Here is a 22,842-nt window from a genome sequence, read left to right on the forward strand (position 1 = left end):
GGGAAAGAGGTGCCCAGCAAAAATAAGATAGAATCGTGTATCTATTGTGACATTTTCCAGCAGGTGGCAGTAACATGTTCTGGTCTAACAAAATCAATATAGTATGACAACTTTCTGACAGATGGAATAATGTGTCTGGAAGAAAAGGCACCTTTTTTCTGATGAGCTCAAGGCACTGAGTGGACTGGGAGTGGCCCTGCTTCTGACTGTTCCTCCTCTACTACCTTCCCAGATAATCTTCCTTCGCCTGTCTCCTAACTGCCAGTGAGGTTCTTTCTCAGCTCTCTGCACTTATTCCATATACTCTAATTGGGTAATTTAATACACTCTTACTGTTGTAACTATCAGCTTGTTGCTAGTGAGTCCTCAATCTTTCACTCTAGCACAGATTTCTCTTTTGAGAAATGTAGCTGCCTCCTGGATGACTTCATCTGGATGTCTCATGGAAAACTCATATTCCACATGTCAAAGACCTTATTCACAGAGGAGGCTGCACCTACCAACCCCTCAAAAATGAAACCCAGGCATCATTTTTAAAGCAAGATAACTCTGTTGTTTTTTATCGGTATTTTCATGGAAAGGTTAAATTTCACTTTCATGTGTGAAATATGTACCAGGAGAAGCAGAAGCCCCTGTGGCTTCCATCCAGAGTAATACTGCCCCAAAACCGTTAGGGTGTGGTATATGCTTGATCTCCCAGGATCCCTCCTAGATCACCTCACTTTTTGTGGTGGGTCCAGAAGGAACCCTGAAATTGGCCTTAACTTCTTTGGGTTTGGAAAAGAAATTCATCCTGTTTTATTAATTTTATACAACCATCCAAATTAGAATATCTATGAGTTATGCTAGACTTGGTTCACTCCTCTACTACCTTTATCCTACAAATTACTAATTTTATGTGTAAATATTATACCTTTTTAATGTGCTCTCTTTCTACTCCCCTTCTCACTAGTCTGTTGTAGGCTTGTTCCGTCCCTCAAATGGAAATTTTAATAAGCTCCTTATTATACTTACTATATAAGATAATCATCTTATTCCATTATTATATATTTTTCATATACTTGACAGATATCTATCTAAAGTATGAATTTAATCTTGTTACCCCTATTTCATTCACTTTCAAGGATTCCTGTTACCTACAGGATGGAATTCAACTTCAGTCCATGAATCAGCTCTGACATAACCTTTTTCAGGAAGCTCGCTCTGACCACATCTTAAAGAAATTCTCCCTCTGTGTGTCCAGAATGCCTGCATTTCCTTATCATTACACACTCTTTTTTGTGTTACAAGGGTCAATTGATGTACTTTCTCTGTCACTAGACTATGAGCTTCTTGAGGACCCAACCTGCATCTTAATCATCTTTGTATTCACAGTGCCTAGAACAGTGCTTGAGACATATTAAATTTTCAAAAGTATGTTGAATGGATGAAAGATGCTGTGGAATGGAATGATTGAAGGAACTTCATAGAGAAGGCTGCACTGAGTTGTGTTACGAGGGAAATGATATTTTTAATACACAGAGGGCGGGGGCTTCCCTGGTGGCGCAGTGGTTAAGAACCTGCCTGCCAATGCACGGGACGCAGGTTTGAGCCCTGGCCGGGGAAGATCCCACGTGCTGCGGAGCAACTAAGCCCGTGCACCACAACTACTGAGCCTGCACTCTAGAGCCCGGGATCCACAACTACTGAGCCAACGTGCCACAACTACTGAAGCCTGCGCACCTAGAGCCCGCAACAAGAGAAGCCACGACAATGAGAAGCCCACGCACTGCAACAAAGAGTAGCCCCCGCTCGCACAACTAGAGAAAGCCCGCGCGCAGCAACAAAGACCCAACGCAGCCAAATATAAATAAATTAATTAATTAACTAATTAAAAAAGAAAAAATACACAGAGGGAGGAGGTAAAACCTTCCAGGAAAGGGGTTGGGAAAAAGGGATTATAAACCTTCAGGAGAATTGTTCATTCATGAAGTCTTCAAGCCATGATTGGAGTTCTTCCTTTTCCCTCAAGTCAGCAGAATTCATCATGAGGAGGTTTCTTCACTTGTCTCTTGTATTTTGATAATTTCCCTTTCTTTCCGACCTTTTCTTTATGTCAGCATAAAACTTCCTTTTTATTTCTCTAAAGGCAAGAACCCACTGAGTTGGGAATGTACATGAGCTAGCTCAGCACTTTAAATATAGACAAATCCAAACATTCTCATTGTATTAGTCCCTGCTCACCTTCCACCCCCTCCCACCTCAGTGACCTTGTCACTCATGAACCCATATTGAGAAGAAAAAATACAAAGTAATAAGGCAAACCACTTTCCTTTGAAATGCCTGGGAAGATGTTCTGACCATTTTAGGTGATCTTATATAGCTCCACGTTCTCTTGGGGAGTAGATGCTAGATTGTGATTGAAAGTTGGCATTTTCCATTCTGATACTTTTAAATATACATATTTTATCTTCTAAGATAATAATTATATATCATGTTAAAGAAATAAATGTATGTAAAAAAAAAAGGTTTTCATTCTCTTTTAAGCTTAAATTTCTCCTATTTTCCATGTCTTTCCTGGTTTCAAGGTGTTTTAAAGCTAGAAAAGATTATAAACATTACTGAGAGATTTTATTTATTTGGATATTATTTAAACCAGAGCTTGCACCAGTGCTTCTGGAGCTACCTGTCCATCATCAGCAACCTCCTCTCTACCCTCAACCTCTTCCACAAATGCTTTCTCTACTTTCTTGCCTTAACAGGAGCATGACTCTCCCTTGAAAAACCATCATCCTTGAATCCTTCTTGTGTATTTTGAGGCCATTGTTCTTTCTCGCCACTCCTCTCCCACTCTCTCATTAAAAACTGTGGGGCTTCCCTGGTGGCGCAGTGGTTGACAGTCCGCCTGCCGTTGCAGGGAACACGGGTTCGTGCCCCGGTCCGGGAAGATCCCACATGCCGCGGAGCGGCTGGGTCCGTGGGCCATGGCCGCTGAGCCTGCGCGTCCGGAGCCTGTGCTCCGCAACGGGAGAGGCCACAGCAGTGAGAGGCCCGCGTGCCGCAGGGGGAAAAAAAAAAAAAAGATTCCACCAGGCAGAGTATTTAATTCCACTTATGTGCTTAAACAGAATTTTGTCTCTGTTCTAATCTATAGCACTAGATAGATGTTTATATGTCTGTCTGCTGTAACAGATTAGGACTAGATGGCAGGGCATATGTTATTATTCCTGGTTTGGAGAACAAAATCTGGCTCATAATAGTGATTTAATAAATATCTGTTTAGACCTCCAATTGTTTCAAATCATTTAATATGATAGTTCTTGAAACTTACAAAGTAAATTTTAAGAGTTTAAGATTGTTTTACTTAAGATAGTTTAAAATATGATTTTTTGGCTTTGCTGTATTTATTAATTTCTTTAACTGACTACCACTACATGAATTGTACAATTATTTTCATTTAAATTTAGTGGAAATCCTGTAAAAACATCTATTTAGATTAAATATATGGAAATACTCACTTCTATATTTGGTAGAGTAATTGTCACCTGTTCACCTTTGCCGACTTCAAGCTCTCCTTCACAAGAAGTGTCAATAGAAGCAGGTTTGAAGTCATCTACATGGCAGTCTACCATCTTGTCCCCCTTCATCACTGTTATTTATTAAATTTCAGTTAAGGTTCCCTTGCTTACCAGGGAGGCTGAGACTTAACTTACAGTCTTTCTCAGCCTTCCAAGCCCTTCCATTAACCTGAGATATCATAGCCTCTGAGTTCCTAGCTTTCCTCTTATTTAACAACTTTTTCCTCTGCTCCACTTAGGCTTCCATTTTTATGGTCACAAATGGATCCTAGCAACTGTAACTGTTCTACTTCCCAAATCAGTAAAGCGAACAGCTCATTCGCCTTTCTTTCCAATTTGCTTCACCGAGTATTCACAGTACATACAAGTGTTCTTTAAACTCACCAAGAGTGAGTGGGTTGATCCTTTTTCTGTCTTCTGATCCACCGTTCCTTTACTTTCTTCCCTTTCGATCCATCTTGCATGCCGTGATGTATCATTTCCAATCACTCTCTTATTTCTCTTGATGGTAACCTAAATTCCCTAATACCTGTCCCCTCCCACACCTTAGACTACCCTACAATACCCATTTTCTTTTTATTTTTTCCTCACAAAACCTCTATCTGGCTGAAGTCAGCAGCTATCCGCTTTCTCATTGTCTAAAGTAGAACTGTGGAGAAATTTCAGACAAATTCACTCAATAACGCCTAACAATAAAGCTGTAAACTTGACATTACTAACCTCAAATGGGCACCCAGTGCTGCATTAGGCATGGCCACCTCTGTCTGCTCATCTCACTTCCCATACCCCACAGCAATGGAATTAAACTTTCTTCATCGTCTTCCCAATACTCCTCCCAGTTTCTTCAGACCTCACATCCTAACAGAGAAAACAGACAATTTCAGATTGGGATGTTCCTGTCTTCAAGCTTCCAAGCATACAAATCACCTATATCTATGGTAACTTCACCTTCCTTCCCATCAGTGACAACCAGAATGCTTTATGTTCTCCTATCTTTGTGTTATATTTGATTCCGCGCTTTGGGTGCCATCTTCTTGCCCCTCACAGGAATTTTACATCATTGATTTTTCCTTCTCTCCTCAGCACAGCCAACCTCTCCAACTCACTAATCCCTTCAATTGACTTTTCAACATATGCAAGTCTCTCTCTTTACCACCAAAATAAGCAAAACACGTCTCTCAAGTTACTGCTCTATTTCTCCCCTTCACTTTAACACTAAACTATTCAAGAAATTATCTTCACCCGCTATCGATGTCAGTCAACCCTTCACCAGTTCGATCTGCCTTCCAGTCTTTTCACTTCCACCAAAACCATTTTGCTCTACAGTTTATATGCATGTTGCTAAACTCAAAGGATATATTATATTTAAGTTCCTATCTAATTTATACTCTCAGTAAGAATTAAATCTTGTTAACAATATTCTTCCCTTCTAATTTTCTTCCATCCTTCTTGTCTGCTTTTGCTCCTCTGCCATCATATTAAATGTCAGCATTTTTCAAGGCTTGGCTCTGGACGTTTTCCTCATCACACTTGAAGCAACTTCATTCACACCTACTGTTTCAATTACTAGCCACTATAACTCAGATGACTCACAAATTACTCGTTCACTTAAGACCTCTCCACTGAGCTCCAGGACTACCAATCCAATGTCTTTTGAACATCTTGGTACCCAATTCATGGTCTTTCCTTTCTCCCAAATAAGGCTTCTTCTGGTGCTCTGACATTATTTAATCATACCACAACTCAGTTAGCTGTGTACACCAGAAAGAAAAATGAAATTCTCGTCTTTCTCAAACCTCAGATTCAGCCCATTATCCAGTCTTGTCAGTTTTACATCCTAAATAGCTTTCAACTTAGTTCACCTCTCTTTATTTCCATCACCACTCTTTGTCGTCACTTGCCTGGAGCACTACCATACTCTCATAATTGATCTTCTCATGTACATATTGACCTTCCTCCAGTCCATCCAACTCTTGAGCAGTGGCTCTCAACCAAGGGTGACTTTGCTCCCCACCAGAGATTTGACAGTGTCTGAACACACTTTAATGGTCACGGCTAGGGGGCAGCGTTACTAGCATCTAGCGGGCAAAAAGGAGGAAGGCTGCTAAACATCCTACAATGTACAGAATAGGCCCCTCACAACAGAGAATTATCTGGTTCAAAATGTCAGTGGTGCCAGTGAAGGGACATACAAACTGTTATGATCTTAGCTGAGTGAGGAGTTACTGAAGAATTTTCAGCAATTTGTGTGTGTGTGTGAGTGTGTACATTTGCACGCATGACAGAATCAGGTCTGCAGTGTGAAAAGCTCAGCCTACCTCTAGAGTAGATTTTGCCAAAGTAGGATATTTATCCTTCAGATATCAGCTGAAGATCTTTTCCCCAGGGTGGCTTTTTATGACTTTCCTCACTAGGCTAATACCTCTATTTTAGGTGCTCATAGTGTATGTATCTCTCCTTCGTAATCTGTACATAGTTGCATATTTACATTTATTTATGTGCTTTACTACGCTTTGTCTCCCTTACTAGACTGGAAGCTACAACAGATGAATCATAATCCTTTATTTTGTTTTATTTAATTTCAAATGAAATTGCACTACTAATGGTTGATTGTTGGATGTCAGCTGTTCAGTGACTAAATCTCTTCCTATAACATATGAGAAAACTTAGTCCCAGATGTATCAAGTGACCTGAAGAAAGTCACGCAGCTAATAAGTAGTGAAGGGAAGGCTTGAATCCAAGTTTCTCATAATCAAAAGCTGTGGTGTTTTTCCCCTCTGAACTGGTGTTGGGTGCATTTGTTTAAGCCTGTAGATTTTCACTCAGAGTAAATCTTTTGTAGAAGCACAGTGCATAAAACAGATTAAAAGATTTTAAAGCAGATCATTGCTTTGATTAGAGATAGCTCAATTCAACCTTATCTAAGAAGTTCTTTTCTACACAGGCCCCTTCTTACCACTTGCCAGGGTGCTAAGGAACTTGCCACAGACTGACTTGGATCTGATGATCAAGGAGTAGAAATGGGTCTACTATTTTCATTTGTGGATTGTCTGCGGGGCCCCTTACTGCCTCAATATGTGAGGTACTTTTGATAGTTATGAATTCGGAGTTGAGAATATCAATATAGCATAAGTTAGTGTCATCACTGCCTGAAATTTGCTTAAATGATTTCACCGAATCACATTTCATGTTTCTATGTGAAACAGAGAGATGATACTTTCACATTATCTATCAAGTTCGTGGACCATGTTCAGCATTCCGCCCTTTGTCAAAACAAAAGTTTTCTGAACAAGAATCACTACTTTTTTAGGCATCTTGATTTTTTCTTTATTTAACTTAGTTTATTTTTGCCAGTGCTAGTAGTTGGATTAAATTGCTGAAACAAGAGCAAATAAACATATCGCATCCATTTCATAGAGTCACTTCATGTGACAGTGGGAGAGGACACCAGACTGAACTGAGTTGGGAATTCTGTGCTCGTCCACTAGCTCAGGAGCTCACGCCCCATGCCGTGGCTTGTCTGACACTGTGTCTTGACAACATAAAGCAAACTGCTCTTATGAACCTTTGGGTTTTTGCTAATAGTTGGAAACACAAATGTTAAAGGCATTGCCTTGAAAAGAAATGGAAACTTCTTTTCCTTTGTTTTACTCCTGTAAATGTTTTTAGTTCCAGTTAAACATTCACAGTAAAGAAGATAGTATATATCATATACTGGGTGGGGGCGGGGGAGATTTAAAGATGAGATGATTAAACACATTCCAATATTTTCTAATTATATATTGTATATATGTAGTATATATATTATGTATGTAGTACCTGTATATATATATATATATATATATATATATATATTCTGTGTGTGATAATTAGAAAACATAAACATGCTAAGAAGTTAAGAGGTTATTTATCTGAAAGCATTGCCTTTCTAACCATATCATAGATACAGGAAATATACCTACTCTAAGAAATGTTTTAGAGTTTTTAGCTGTCTCTCAAACTTGACTCCTTCAATCCAGTGTATTTAAAATGTAACAAAAGTGAAGAGCAATTTATCACATCTTTGTCTGAATGGTTGTTGTTTAGAAAATACCACCTCATGTACAAAAATATAAAACTTGTGAGTAGCTATTAAAACCTTTTTCAATGTATTACTTGATTTAAAAAAAATGCACTTTGCTTCTCAAGCTGTCTTGGCTAATTTACTTATTTTTCACAATTTTTTATTCAAAATAATTAGTCTGATTGACTTGGTTTGTTTTATTGGATTGTATTAATTTATAAAATAAGAAACACTAGACTCCCTGTATTTGAAATATCCTTTATACTTTTTTCCATTGGGAAACTTTTCTCTCTCCAATTTTGAATTACTGTCTCAAAGAAGTAATTTCATAATCTCTATGAACTGCCAAACTGTACTTTTGTATGGTAACTGAATAGGTTTGGGAGCTCTGTAATTACTAAGTTTATCTCTATAGGATGAGCATGACATTAAAGAAAAACTCATTTCCTTCTGTCTTAAGTGTATAATGTTGATATATAGCTATTTTTTGAAATCCCTTATGGACATTTCTCAGGCCTTAGGAAGGTGCATCTATTAACGTATATTATGTTGTATTTTGACTCTTATTTCCACTTTCTCTCTTTTATGAGAGCAAAAAAAGCCACATGAAAGAAAAGCTAATTCAGAACTGGAACCAGTGGCAGAAAAGTAAACTAAGCGTCAGATATGCGTTTGCCATTCTTGGCTAAGTAATCAACATTTTACCCGAAGCATGTTGGAAAACATCACTCATAAAAACCTCCTCCCTCACTCACTCCCCCCTTCTAAACCCCCTAAAAACCACATCTGTTTCCCACTGATAGCTTTAACACACATCCCTTTAATGTCTTCTAACAGGAAGTGGAAATTGAGAGAAATTTGTGTTCACCAACATTTAAGAGTCAGCCTGGGAGCCAGTCCGATGATTCTGTGAAAGATTCAGACAAGAAAGGTGAGGAAACACCTTTTGACAAGATGTCACCTGAAAGTGGTCACAGCCACATCTTTGAAGGTTAGCATAATATTTTGATGCGATTTCTTGGGATTATATATTTTACAGCATGAGTGGTTAATAAATAAAACCTTAAAAAGTTTTGTTTAATAATTGGGAAGGAATAGCTCAAGAAACACAATTCAGGGGGAAAAAAGGAAGGTATATTTAATACTTCTCTCTATACCATATTTGCTTTAATTTTTTTTTTAATTTTTTTAAATTTATTTACTTTTGGCTGCATTGGGTCTTCGTTGCTGTGCGTGGAGGCTACTCTTTGTTGCGGTGCTCGGGCTTCTCACTGTGGTGGCCTCTCTTGTTGCGCAGCACGGGCTCTAGGCACGCAGGCTTCAGTAGTTGTGGCTCGCGGGCTCAGTAGTTGTAGCTCACAGGCTCTAAAGCGCAGGCTCAATAGTTGTGGCACACGGGCCCAGTTGCTCTGCAGCATGTGGGATCCTCCCGGACCAGGGCCCGAACCCGCATCCCCTGCATTGGCAGGCGGACCCTCAACTCCCGCACCACCAGGGAAGCCCTTGCTTTAATTTTTAAAAGTAAAATATATTTTAATTAATTATAAACCAGTACAATAAGCATTTTCTGTATTATGCTTTTGGAGCAATGCATTTGACCGTCATTTGACTTTTCCTTGTGTGAAAGAAAGGAAAATATATTTGTCTCTCTGTCTATGGGAAATAAAAGGATAAAATATAAGTAATTGTTGATGGCAAAACAAAAAAAATTTAATGCCTTCAGCATCTCTTTTTCAAACAATTAAACTTAATGTGCTTAATGAATTCAGAATAAAAAGTGACGTGAGAGTGTCATAATCTAAGGAAAACCTCTTAAATTTGATTAATGTTTTACAAATGTCATTAGAAAGTCACTAGCTCATATGTTAGAAATTATACTATCAATATAATTTCAACTATGACAGAAGTTCAAAATATAAATAATTTATTATAAAATACAGATATCGTTTATCATTTCTGATTAGTCACATTCTGGGTTTTTCCATTTTAGCCAAGTAATGCATATTATAGTATTTGTGATGTTTGTTAAAGATCATAATTAGTACAACTTTTAGGACATTCTTTGATATATATATTTATATATAGCCAACCATCAAGTTACCAGTCAACATGAGCAATGTGGAATAGTCTTTGGAATATGACAGACAGGTCACAATTTTGGAAAGCAAATGATACTCTACTTTAAAGCTTTGCTATGCAAAATGTCTTCTGTGAATCAGACCAGGAGCATCACCTGGAGGCATATTAGAAATGCAGAATCTTGGGCCCTGCACCAGTCCTACTGAATCAGAATCAGCATGTTAACAAGATCCTCAAATGATTCGTGTGCACGTTAAAGTTTGAGAAGCTATACTCTATGATAGTACAGACTGAACCTCAGAGTGATTTACATATGATTTAGCCCATTCTGTTTCCAATTGGTTTAAGTATGTAATTTGCAGTGGGAGGTGGTGTAGAAAGAATAAAGGGGAGTTTTCTAAGGATGGGCCAAGCGTGGATTTCTAAATACCTTCAAATTAGAATCTCAATCTCTCTTTTTCATTTTCAGTTAATTTTGGTATGCCCAATTGATATCCTAATAGGATTAGTATCAGTCCTGAAGAATTTACTCCACATATTTCTAGCCTTGTGATTAAACTTTGCGTGCACTTGGCTGAATGGAAAAGAATTAGATTAGCAGAGGCCAAAACCAGGGAACCTTTAGGGAATGATTTATGTTCTGATGATGCTGGCCTGCGGAGATCTTAGCACAGGGAAGTGTATATGAGGTTAGCAAACTGATCAAAGTTACGTGAGATAAACAACTCTCATCTCACCCTACTTCTCCTGTCCTGTGTTTTCTTTGGTTTCCCTGCAAAGCTTCTTAAAAGTCTCTTTACTTTACAAGCTTAGAAAAGGCAGTCTTGGAGGGCAGCTATAATTTAGTATCAAGATATGACTTAGAGGGGAGGAGTCAAGATGGCGGTGTGGGAAGACGCAGAGTTAGCGTCTCCCCACAACTAGGGTGCCTGCCGGCAGCTAGTGGGGAACTCTGACCCCCAGGGAGACAGGAGGAACCCCAGAGTGAACTGGTAGGATGTAGGGGGACCGAGAGGGGAGGAGAAGTGGAGGCCAGACAAGATCCACGCCCCTGAGGCCAGGGAGACCAGGAGAGGCAGGCGGGAGGGACTCTCCAGGAAGAGCAGGAGAGGAGTGGAGGGCAATCGCCTGGCCCACTCAGGGGAGACTGCTGAGCTCCCAATCCACTTCCCACCCCTCCAAAGCCCCATCCAGGCTGCGTGGATCGTGGGGGCATAGGAGGGAGTCTGAGGGGAGAACAGGAGAGGCAGGCAGGAGGGGCCCTCTCAGACCCCAGACCGGGGGAGCAGAAGTGAGGATGGTGTTTGCCCCACTCACTTGAGCCCAGGAAGCCTGCTGGTCCCCTGCCCTCTGAGACCAGGAATGGGGCAAGCCTGGGCCCCTTCTGTTCCTTGAGCCTAAGCCCCACCCCCTATATCCCCTAGGGCATTTTCCAGCCCTGTGGGTCCTGAGCATTGGCTCTGCCCACCGCCCAAACCTCGCTATTGTTTAGACCCCACTCTCCACAGCTGAGTCCTTCCCCGTCCCACCCCCTTACCCCCCCACCCTGCCTTTTTTTTTCCTTCCTCCTCTTTTTTACTACTGTGGTACTGTTGTACATTCTGGCTGTTGATTCATCTATATTTTTATTTTTACATTCTTTCTACCATATCTGTTAGTTCTTAGTCTAATTTAATTTTTTACTTTGCTATTCTCTTTTTTTTTTGCTGCCCCACGTGGCTTGTGGGATCTTGATTCACAAGCCTGGGGTCAGGTGGAAGCTCCTGCAGTGGGAGCTCTGAGTCCAAAACACTGGATTAACAGAGAACCTCAAAATCCAGGGAATATTCATCAGAGTGTGGTCTCACAGAGTTCCTCATCTCAGCACCAAGACCTAGCTCTACCAATAGCCTACAAATTCCAGTGTTGGAAGCCTCAGGCCAAACAACCAGTAAAGCAGTAACACAATCCCAATCATAAAATAAAATAAAAATTTTAAAAAAAAGGGCTTCCCTGGTGGCACAGTGGTTGAGAGTCCACCTGCCGATACAGGGGACACGGGTTCATGCCCCGGTCCGGGAGGATCCCACATGCCGCGGAGCGGCTGGGCCCGTGGGCCATGGCCGCTGAGCCTGAGCGTCGGGAGCCTGTGCTCCGAAGCAGGAGAGGCCACAACAGTGAGAGGCCAGCGTACCGCAAAAAAAAAAAAAAAGGCAAAAAAATATGTCACAGATGAAGGAGCAAGTTAAAAACCTGCAAGATCAAATAAATGAAGAGGATATAGGTAATCTCCCTGAAAAAGAATTCAGAGTAATGATAGTAAGGATGATCCAGAATCTCAGAAATAGAATGGAAGCACAGATTGAGAAAATACAAGAAATGTTTAACAAGAATCTAGAAGAACTAAACAACAAACAAACAGAGATGAACAACACAATAATGGAAATGAAAAATACAGTAGAAGGAATCAGTAACAGAATTACAGAGGCAGAAGAACGAATAAGTGAGCTAGAAGATAAAATGGTGGAAATAACTGCTGAGGAGCAGAATAAAGAAAAAAGAATGAAAAGAATTGAAGGCAATCTCAGAGACCTCTGGGACAGCAGTAAATGCACCAACATTCGAATTGTAGGGATCCCAGAAGAAGAAGAGAAAAAGAAAGGGTCTGAGAAAATATTTGAAGGGATTATAGTGGAAAACTTCCCTAACATGGGAAAGGAAATAGTCACCCAAGTCCAGGGAGCACAGAGAGTACTATACAGGATAAACCCTAGGAAAAACACAACAAGACATGTATTAATCAAACTAACAAAAATTAAATTCAAAGAAAAAATATTAAAAGCAGCAAGGGAAAAACAAAAAATAACATACAAAGGAATCCCCATAAGGTTATCAGCTGATTTTTCAGCAGAAACTCTGCAGGCCAGAAGGGAGTGGCAGGATGTACTTAAAGTGATGAAAGAGAAAAACCTACAACCAAGATTACTCTACCCAGCAACGATCTCATTCAGATTCTATGGAGAAGTCAAAAGCTTTCCAGACAATCAAAAGCTAACAGAATTCAGCACCACCAAACCAGCTTTACAACAAATGCTAAAGAAACTTCTCTAAGCAGGAAACACAAGAGAAGAAAAAGACCCAAAAAACAAACCCAGAGCAATTAAGAAAATGATAATAGGAACATACATCTCGATAATAACCTTGAATGTAAATGGATTAAATGCCCCAACCAAAAGACACAGACTGGTTGAATGGATACAAAAACAAGACCCATATATATGCTGTCTATAAGAGACCCACTTCAGATCCAGGGACACATACAGATGGAAAGTGAAGGGATGGAAAAAGATATTCCATGCAAATTGAAATCAAAAGAATGCTGGAGTAGCAGTACTCGTATAAGATAAAATAGCCCATCACTGCTTTTTAAAAGAGAAACTTCTTTTATTATAGGATCCTTTTTTTCTTTTTTATAAATGTATTTATTTTATTTATTTATTTTTGGCTGCGTTGGGTCTTTGTTGCTGCGGTCGGGCTTTCTCTACTTGCAGCGAGCGGGGGCTACTCTTAGTTGCAGTGTGCAGGCTTCTCATTGCAGTGGCTTCTCTTGTTGCAGAGCACAGGCTCTAGGCATGCAGGCTTCAGTAATTGTGGCACGTGTGCTCTAGAGTGCAGGCTCAGTAGTTGTGGCACATGGGCTTAGTTGATCTGAAGCATGTGGGATCTTCCCGGACCAGGGCTCAAACCCATGTCCGCTGCATTGGCAGGCAGATTCTTAACCACTGTGCCACCAGGGAAGCCCCATTATGGGATCCTTTTAATTCTTCTATGGTGGCTAAAATTTTTCTCTCTGATGGAATGATCATAAGCCCTTTTAATACTTAGAGTTAATTTATAATCTTGACAAAACCTACACAACCAAAGAGTATATTGATGTTGTCGTTCGGCTGCAAAGAGAATTTTTTCCAAGAAAATAAATACAAGTGTCTGAATAAAATGTGATAACTGAAAGACGTCAGAGTTTATACAATTATATGAGTGACTATAATGGCCTCTCATATTAGTTAAACCTCTTAAGTAGCCTCAAGCATTTCATACTTGAAGGTATTATTTATTTATAGCTCTTTCATAAACAGTAGAATTTTTTAAATAAACTAACAATAGATCATTAAAATGTAGCTACCTAATGTCCTGCATTGTTAGAATTTAGTAAAATCAATGTAAATTGATAGTCCCATCTCAGGACTCAGGAAGAGAGATGCCTGATGGATTAGTTCAGGCCCCTTATCCTCAACTGCAGGTCCCAGGGAGCAGCACAGAAAGGCACTGGGATTTCCCCAGACTCCTTTCTATGTTTGATGAGCCATCCCAGGTTGTGTTTAATTGCTCTTACCACCCTTTTCTTAGGTTTTCTAAGATTTCCTCACTGATCTAGGGGTGTCAAATAAAACACAGTGCTGTGTGTACACATTAGTGCATTCCATTCACATTTTCTGTGGTATGTACTCTAGCAGTTAATTATTCCAATGATTCTAGGAAGACAAGGCTCATTTGAAATTAAATGTCAAGCATGATAAATCCATAATTTGACAAATCTGGATGATGTGATACGTATGAGAAAAAAATAAATTTATATAAATGGTTTTGATGGAAGTATCGTAGGATATAAAAAATCTGATTTGTGGAATTTCCTTTAGAAATTTAAAAGCCGATAAGTTAGAAAGTGAATATTGAGAGCCTTAGGTACTGATTTACATGGTTTAATCTACTTAGGTTTGATCCACCTGTAAATAGTGTAAAACATCTACTTTTTCTGCTGAAAATTTCTGGTCCAAGGGATGCTTCACATATCACAGGTGATTGGGTAATGTTTATCAAGTTTAAATTACTTGGGATTTTTTTATATGACAGTTACCTGCTTTTCACTTTTATTCTCTAAACCATAATTTTAATATTAATTTTCTAAGTCATCAACATGTAAAATGCTAACAGATAAAGTATACATTCAAAGTCACTTTTTTTTTTTTTTTTTTTTTCCCAGGCCTCTCACTGTTGTGGCCTCTCCCGTTGCGGAGCACAGGCTCCGGACGCACAGGCTCAGCAGCCATGGCTTACGGGCCCAGCCGCTCCGCGGCATGTGGGATCTTGCCTGACCGGGGCACGAACCCGTATTTCCTGCATCGGCAGGCGGACTCTCAACCACTGTGCCACCAGGGAAGCCCCAAAGTCACTTTTTCAAGTCTTTTGTGATAAACCTTAGAAATTACCGGCTGTATTTCTTTTTTTATTATGCTCCATTAAAGCTAAATTCATTCTTTATTCTTATAGTGGCCATTCATCTTCTCTGACAGATTTTACAAACAAACTGAGTGTTCTGTTTTTTCAGATTTTATACTGCTCTTTAAGCGGTGGAATCCTTTCAATTATTAATGTTTCTACAATATTGATGTAGGTGCACTATATATATTTGAGTGTGAGTGATTATTATTTACATATCTCATTTGTTGTTTAAAATTAGGCATTTTATTTATTTTTTTTATTTTTTATTTTTTTTTAACATCTTTATTGGGGTATAATTGCTTTACAATGGTGTGTTAGTTTCTGCTTTATAACAGAGTGAGTCAGTTATACATATATATATGTTCCCATATCTCTTCCCTCTTTGTCTCCCTCCCTCCCACCCTCCCTATCCCACCCCTCCAGACAGCCACAAAGAACCGAGCCGGTTTCCCTGTGCCATGCGGCTGCTTCCCACTGGCTATCTACCTTACGTTTGTTAGTATATATATGTCCATGTCTCTCTCTCGCCCTAACACACCTCACCCTTCCCCCTCCCCATATCCTCAAGTCTGTTCTCCAGTAGGTCTCTGTCTTTATTCCTGTTTTACCCCTAGGTTCTTCATAACATTTTTTTTTCTTAAATTCCATATATATGTGTTAGCATACGGTATTTGTCCTTCTCTTTCTGACTTACTTCACTCCGTATGACAGACTCTAGATCTATCCACCTCATTACAAATAGCTCAATTTCGTTTCTTTTTATGGCTGAGTAATATTCCATTGTATATATGTGCCACATCTTCTTTATCCATTCATCCGACGGCGGGCACTTAGGTTGTTTCCATCTCCGGGCTATTGTAAATAGAGCTGCAATGAACATTTTGGTACATGACTCTTTCTGAATTCTGGTTTCCTCAGGGTATATACCTAGTAGTGGGATTGCTGGGTCATATGGTAGTTCTATTTGTAGTTTTTTAAGGAACCTCCATACTGTTCTCCATAGTGGCTGAACCAATTCACATTCCCACCAGCAGTGCAAGAGTGTTCCCTTTTCTCCACACCCTCTCCAGCATTTATTGTTTCTAGATTTTTTGATGATGGCCATTCTGACTGGTGTGAGATGATATCTCATTGTAGTTTTGATTTGCAAAAAATTAGGCATTTTAGAGTAGTGTTTTTTGTGATATAAAATTGATCCACATGTATGCTGTCCAATGTGATAACACTACTAGCCAATAGCCACTAATGTCAATTAAGCACTTCAAAAGTAGCTGGTGAGACTGAGCAACTTATTGTGAATTTTATTGCACTTTAATTAACTTAAATACAAGTAGTCACTCTTTTGGACATTATAGTTTTAGTAGATGTCATTTCTCCAAGAAACTCATTGTCTACCTTTCGCACAGGAAGGGATCCAGATGATAGTTATTCATTTTGTTACCCTGTCTCCGCAAATTTATCCTTCTTAAAATATATGTGGATAAATGTAAAGAAAATTTGTGTCATCAAAATGAACAAGTAAACAGCAATAATCCACATAGTAAAAAGATTGTCTTCGAGATCTAGTGACAGTCTCTTCTGTGCAGTATTTCCTAGTGACAAAATTAAGAGAAACGTAGTTTCACCTGTGTTCCCTTCTCAATGCACTAAAAAACAATGGTTTTATAATAGAAACAGAAATATCTACTGTGAGGCTATGCGTTTTTCGATAACATCTTTTCTAGAGCTTAATTGTCTTGGGAATATGAATCCTCTCAGGTCAGGAAACAACCCATTCTCTAAATTCCTAAAGTTAAATGAAATGCCATAACAGGATGCTTTAAAATTAACAGAACCATTCCTTTAATAAAAAAGGGCTTCATTTGGAAGCTTATAAATAAATCAGACATTTAGTCACAGAGCATCTCCTGTGACGGCTATCAGCACCATTTGTTCTGCTCTGACTGATGTGTTCTCTGTAATGAAACTCAGAGCACAGGTTTTCAACTTAGTCTCTGGACACACCATGGTGAACCCTAGACTCTCAACACCAACTTCTGCTTCCAGACTTGCTTCCTTCCCTGTTTGTACCTTCTTTCATGCCCCCAGACAATCTTCTGAAAAACAGCCATGTTATTTTGATTCACACAGGAGACATTTCATCAGTAAAAATATTGTTAGTTAATCACCACTTAAAATAATCCTGAGGTGGGTGATGTCCTTTACAAAGTGAAGAACCCTTTTGTCACATCAAAAGGATTTGCTATGTTTGATCTGTTTACTCAGTTTGGAGTTGTTTTTTCTCTTTCTTAAAGTGGGTTTCATCTGCAGTTTTTCAATGACTCCCACATGGCCCTTTTAGTCCCTTTTATAGTCAGTGAGTCAAAACAAATTCCAGAGTTAAATCATGGGCTCTGCTGGATGGGGCAGCTGGGAGTTTGCTATTCTGAGGAAATTGTAATGAAAGGTCTATTCATTAAGTCTTTCACATGGTAGCTATAAATCAGCACCTTGGAATGCTGGAAAATTTCCATTGATTAATAATCAAAATCCCAGGAAATCATTTTAAGCTGGGACATGGTCATACTTAATTTTAAAACATGATGCCATCAAAGAAAGAGAACAACAAATATAAATATCCCACTTGAAAACCATTCATTCATCTTACTCCCTTGCAATTGGAAAGAACTAAATATTATTTTTAAATATTCTGATTGTAGACTCAGAAATGTATATCTGTTCCTGGAGAATATTTTTTATGCACTGTTTTCATTTGTCCATTCATTCATTCAGCAAATATTTTTTGAGTGTTTATTTGAGCCAGGTACTAGTCTAAGTGCTTGGAAACATCCATGAATAAAATAGACAAAAATGAGAAAAAAGAAAAAACCCTGCCTTTGTGCAGCTTGTATTCTAACAGGGAGAAACACAATGCACAATAAAAAATAGTTAAAAAGTAGATTACATACCAGAAGGTAATAAGTACTATAGAAGATAGAGACCAGGATAGAATGGACGGCTCTTGGTGAAGGACTGCAGTTTTAATTGGGGTGGTCAGGTTCAGCCACAGCAAAAAGATGACATTTAAGCAAAGACTTGAATAAAATATTTTCTCTTTTTCTTCATCCCTAGGGGTATACAAAGTCATATTTTTAAATGTGTTTAAGACAAATATATCCAGGAAGATTCGAGGCAGAATCCTCCCTGGGTGATGCCAAGCCCCATGATCTGAGTTGACTATATTGCTGGTTTCTATGCCATTACTAGAAGCAGAGGAAAGATATATATGGCAGTAAAACCCTTACACCTTACCACTGTCACCAATGCAAAGTGTGTGACTATTCCTCCCTTTGTTCCTCAAACACATCTTATACATTTGGAGTATTTATTGCTCTCTTTTGATCTCCAGAGAACAGGCCCAGATAGGAGACAAAGAGTTCAGGCAGAATCACAGGGCTGGCTGAAGACTTGGAGCCCACACATGGGAGCCGAACTAGAAGTGGTTATTCTAGGGAAAGGGACATGAGAATTGTGTTACTTAATAGGTTTGAAATTAGAATGTCAGTACAAAAGTGAAACACTAGAACCCCGCATCTTAACCTGAGTTCATGATTCCATGTGTCTCTCCAGGTTGGCATGGCTCAGATGACCGTCAGTGTTTCAAAATAAAGGCAACGTTAGAGGTTCATGAATGTGTTAGGTCCACATTGGAGAGGTTCGATGACCGGTGTTGAAGATGCAATCCTAGCTGGGTTTAAGCAAAAAACCTAGTCACTAAGGATTAGTGCATGACTAAGAAAACTCATTACTTTGAGCTGGTGATTTTGAGGGAAAGGGAAGAAGGAAAGAAGAAAGGAGGAGAGAGGCAGAGGCAGAGAAAGGGACAGAGAGAAACACAAGTAAGAATGGAGGAAAAGAGGCAGGAAGACGCAGAGGAAAAAGCAGTTCTAAAACACTTTTGAGAAGTAGCTAGAATCCAGTTATTAAAGAACTATTTTTGGTGTCAGAGACAACACAGAGGGAGAGCAGTAGCAAAATCCATAAATTCAGCAGATGTTTACTGAACATGCACTATGGACCTGCTCCTGTGTTTGGTATTGGGGAGTATGTGAAGATCCACTCTGTCCCTGAGTGATTTTATTTTAAGAAAGGAAGCAGTTTCATAAACAAACATCATCTTTAAAGGATGAACAGTTCTACCATGGAAGGACACAGAAGAAGCCATGTGTGCCTGAACCTGAGATGCTTGGTAGAAGTGCTGATTTTCTTTTTCCTTTTCTCTTTTACTTTTTGTTTTTTTTTCCGCTGATTGTGAAGTATGATTGGGATTTGATCAAGAAGAGAAAGAAGGGATGCTTGAGAGGAAGGAATAGGAGGAAGGGTGGAAATTCCAGCTAGATCTAGCAAAATCATGAAGGATTATTGAAACTAAGGAATTTGAGGGAAATAGGGACCCTCCATATGTTTGATGCTTAGTAGGTCATTTTGATGAATGTCCTTATACCCCATGAGCTGGGGCCAGAGTGGGTTCTCAATTCTAAAATGAGGGTGAAACAGTTCAGGTTGAGGTTAATTAGACTCAGTTGCCAGGTTAAGAGCTGGTTTGAATGAAAAGGGAAGACAATTTTTATGCTTTCAGAATTGATTAAAATGTTCATTGACATGTTTTAACAATGTTCACAAAAGTGAAGGAGTGGAGTATTTGTCTATTTTTAACCACAATAAAAAACTAGTATTCTAGGGGCAATGCTAAGCTCTAGACATCATAGATATGGGGAGTGGGAAAAAAGGCCACTAAGTATATTAGCTAATTAGCAATTCTTTAAAATTCAATTTTCAAAGTATATAAAGTTTTTTATGTATTTGTAGTTTCAGGTTTTGAGCCACACACTTTTATTTAAAAAAGTGTATTTTTTCCACACAATTTAATATTAGAAATACCTCATTTATTTGAAATCAAAATTAATTAGAAACATTTTACTTTTAAAGGTAATTTCTTATTATTTCTGCTTAATGCAGCTTCACATGGCCCTTTAAAATAAATAGTATCTATGATGAATTATAAGAATAATAACTTATTAATAATAAATATGAAAACATAATAGCACATGAACTTTTCTCTTTCTGAAGTTACATTTACAAAGAGTTACACGTTTTTATATTTGGCTTTTTTTGAACATCTATAAATACGAGGATGGGGCTAAAATAATGTTCTATGAATAAGTTTTGCCTGTCACAGTTATGATTGCAGCTTCCAAAGTGATGAAATACTATATGAGGCCTCAATTAGAAGAGTACTCAAAGTCCCAGCCAGAGGGTCTCAGAATGCTTAAAGAATAACACATAACTTTGTATTGCCTAAGACAAAAAGCCAGTTGTTCAATTTTTTGAAGATCATCTATTTAAAAAAATATAATCAATTCTTGCCAAACACAATTGGAAACTCATCCTGTTTAACAGTTTATTAGGTCTAATATTTCAGCATGTAACATTCTAGATAATTCCAGATTTATTAAGGGGTTATGTAATCATTCTTTAGTGATTGTTAAGACCATCGCTTTTCATAAACGTCAGGGAAGAATTTGATACACCACCTCCAAACCTATTTTACATCATCACGTCACAGTACTTTTGACTCATTGCTTAAATATCTTCAGTCTCCATCCCTAGCAATGATGTACTGCTCTGCGGGAAGATAGTGTCAGAGCATGGAGCCCATTACTTTTAGTTATACTATAGATAGGAAACTATTAAGGAATTTTAATATTAATTTATAATGGACCCAGGTTGGTAAACAGCTGGTAGGACAAAATATAAATCCTCTCTGGAAGAATGTACTTTCAACTGGGGCCTCAGTAAAGTCTAGGGATAGAGTTCCAGTGAATATGAGCTCACAATCAAAAATCACAACATAGGCAAGAAACAAAACTATATGAGTCAACATGTATAACAAAGCAGAACTATATCTACATAGACATCAGGTATGAATTAGAGATTTTAGAAAGGGAACTCTGTATACTATGGAATTTAGTTGTAAAACATCTAGCATTCAAGTTCATTGGAAATGGATAGACTAGTCTTGGATAACTGTCTGTCATTAAAAAAAAAACAGATGAAAAGTAGTTCGTGTCTTTCATTAAGCACAAACTTTCTTCCAGATGGTTTAAAGAGTTACACATAAAACTCGAAACTCTAACAAGTTAGAAGAATTATAGAAGGATATATTTATGACTTCAGAGGGGAAAAGAAACACTAAAAACAAGAACCAGAAAGAGAAAATATGAGATCCAACATCACAAATGTATTTAAACTTATGTTGACTGAAAAAAATGCACAACCTAAAAGTTGAGAATTGTTTTATTGGGGACATTACTGAGAAATTAAGCCCAGGACACAGCCTCTCAGATATCTCCAAGGGACTGTTCTAAGGAGGTAAGGGAAGAGCTGGGGTATATAGGAGTTTTTGCAAAAAAAATCCAAACAAACCCAGGAGGTAGTTGAGCATCAAAAGATTACTGCTAATTAAAGAAAAAACAGACATCTCAAGTTAATGAATTTAACACTGTTCTGTGTAAGGGAAGATACAAGAGTCTGGGCTTAATGAAATTATTCCTTTGATATGCACCTCAACTATCTAGGACCAGTGTCCTATTTTTCTCCATCCTGAACCCCCTCAGGTCGTACCATCAGGGTGGCTGCAATAGTCAATGGCTTGGTGGCCCCAATGTCCTTTGTTTATTGATATGGCAGGTGACATTCTTTCTCCACAGTTCTATGAACAATATATTAACTGATTAAAAGACTAGAAAAATTTAAAAATATTACTGCACATATAACCAACAAAACACTACTATCCAGGATATATATAGGAAACATCTACCAAAGAAGAGACAAACAGACTTAAAACTGGGCAGAGTATATGAACCAAAACAAAACTGTAATAGGTAATAATCATGTGAAAATGTAAACAGCATTACTAATGATTGGGAAAAATAGAAATTAACATAATAATTAGGCATAATATTTTCCATCAGACCATTAGAATAAAAAAAAGTTGTGTAACAATTTGCATTTGTAGGATATATAAAGAAATAAACCCTCTCATACATTAGTGGTGGTAGTACAGAAATGGTATGATCTCTTGGAGAGACAATTTTAAAATGTTAATTAAAATTCAAAATCTCACCCCAAAATTTTTTTATCAACTTTTATCTATTTATCTAAAAGAAACACTACAAATGAGTATAATCATCAATATTGGAGGATATATATTGCAGTATTGATTTTATTAGAGAATGATTGGAATACTTATATGCCTATCAATAGGGGGATGATTAAATAAATTATGGCTCACCAATACCAAGAAATACTATATAAATTTGATAAGAATAAGATAGTTCAGTTGGTACTGACATAGAAAGTTTTCTAAGATGTGTTGTTAGGTTTCTCTGCTGTTTTAATGTTCTACAGCAAGAAAGTGTTTTCCATGTATTACTAGTATAATTTTGAAAATAGAAAAATCCCTAAGAGTGTGGCAACTTTTTTGATTAAGTAAAATACTGAAATCTTCATAGTACTGTTGTCAAACCCAAGTTTGTGTGCCTGCCTCACAGTGAGGCCAAACAAACAAAAATCTCGGTGTTTGGAGCAAAGGTTTATTGCAAGGGCCAATCAAGGAGAATGGGTGGCTAGTACTCAGAAAGCCCAGACTAGGGGCTTCCCTGGTGGCACAGTGGTTGAGAGTCTGCCTGCCAATGCAGGGGACATGGGTTTGTCCCCCGGTCCGGGAAGATCCCACATGCCACGGAGTGGCTGGGCCCGTGAGCCATGGCCACTGAGCCTGCACGTCCGGAGACTGTGCTCCGCAATGGGAGAGGCCACAACAGTGAGAGGCCCGTGTACCGC

The 22,842-nt window shown here is 38.5% G+C and overlaps 1 protein-coding gene across 2 annotated transcripts in view; it reads left to right on the forward strand.

The window, feature by feature from the left end:
* XIRP2 (xin actin binding repeat containing 2) overlaps positions 1-22,842 on the forward strand; it is a 297,042-nt gene that overhangs the window by 186,791 nt on the left and 87,409 nt on the right. For both annotated transcript variants that reach the window (XM_007466561.1, XM_007466559.1), the window contains exon 2: positions 8,458-8,611. In XM_007466561.1, the coding sequence (XP_007466623.1) occupies positions 8,458-8,611 (154 nt within the window). The remainder of the gene's footprint in view (positions 1-8,457; positions 8,612-22,842) is intronic.

The sequence above is a fragment of the Lipotes vexillifer genome, unplaced genomic scaffold, assembly GCF_000442215.2.
Source record: "Lipotes vexillifer unplaced genomic scaffold, Lipotes_vexillifer_v1.1 scaffold218, whole genome shotgun sequence".
Classification (NCBI taxonomy): Eukaryota; Metazoa; Chordata; class Mammalia; order Artiodactyla; family Lipotidae; genus Lipotes; species Lipotes vexillifer.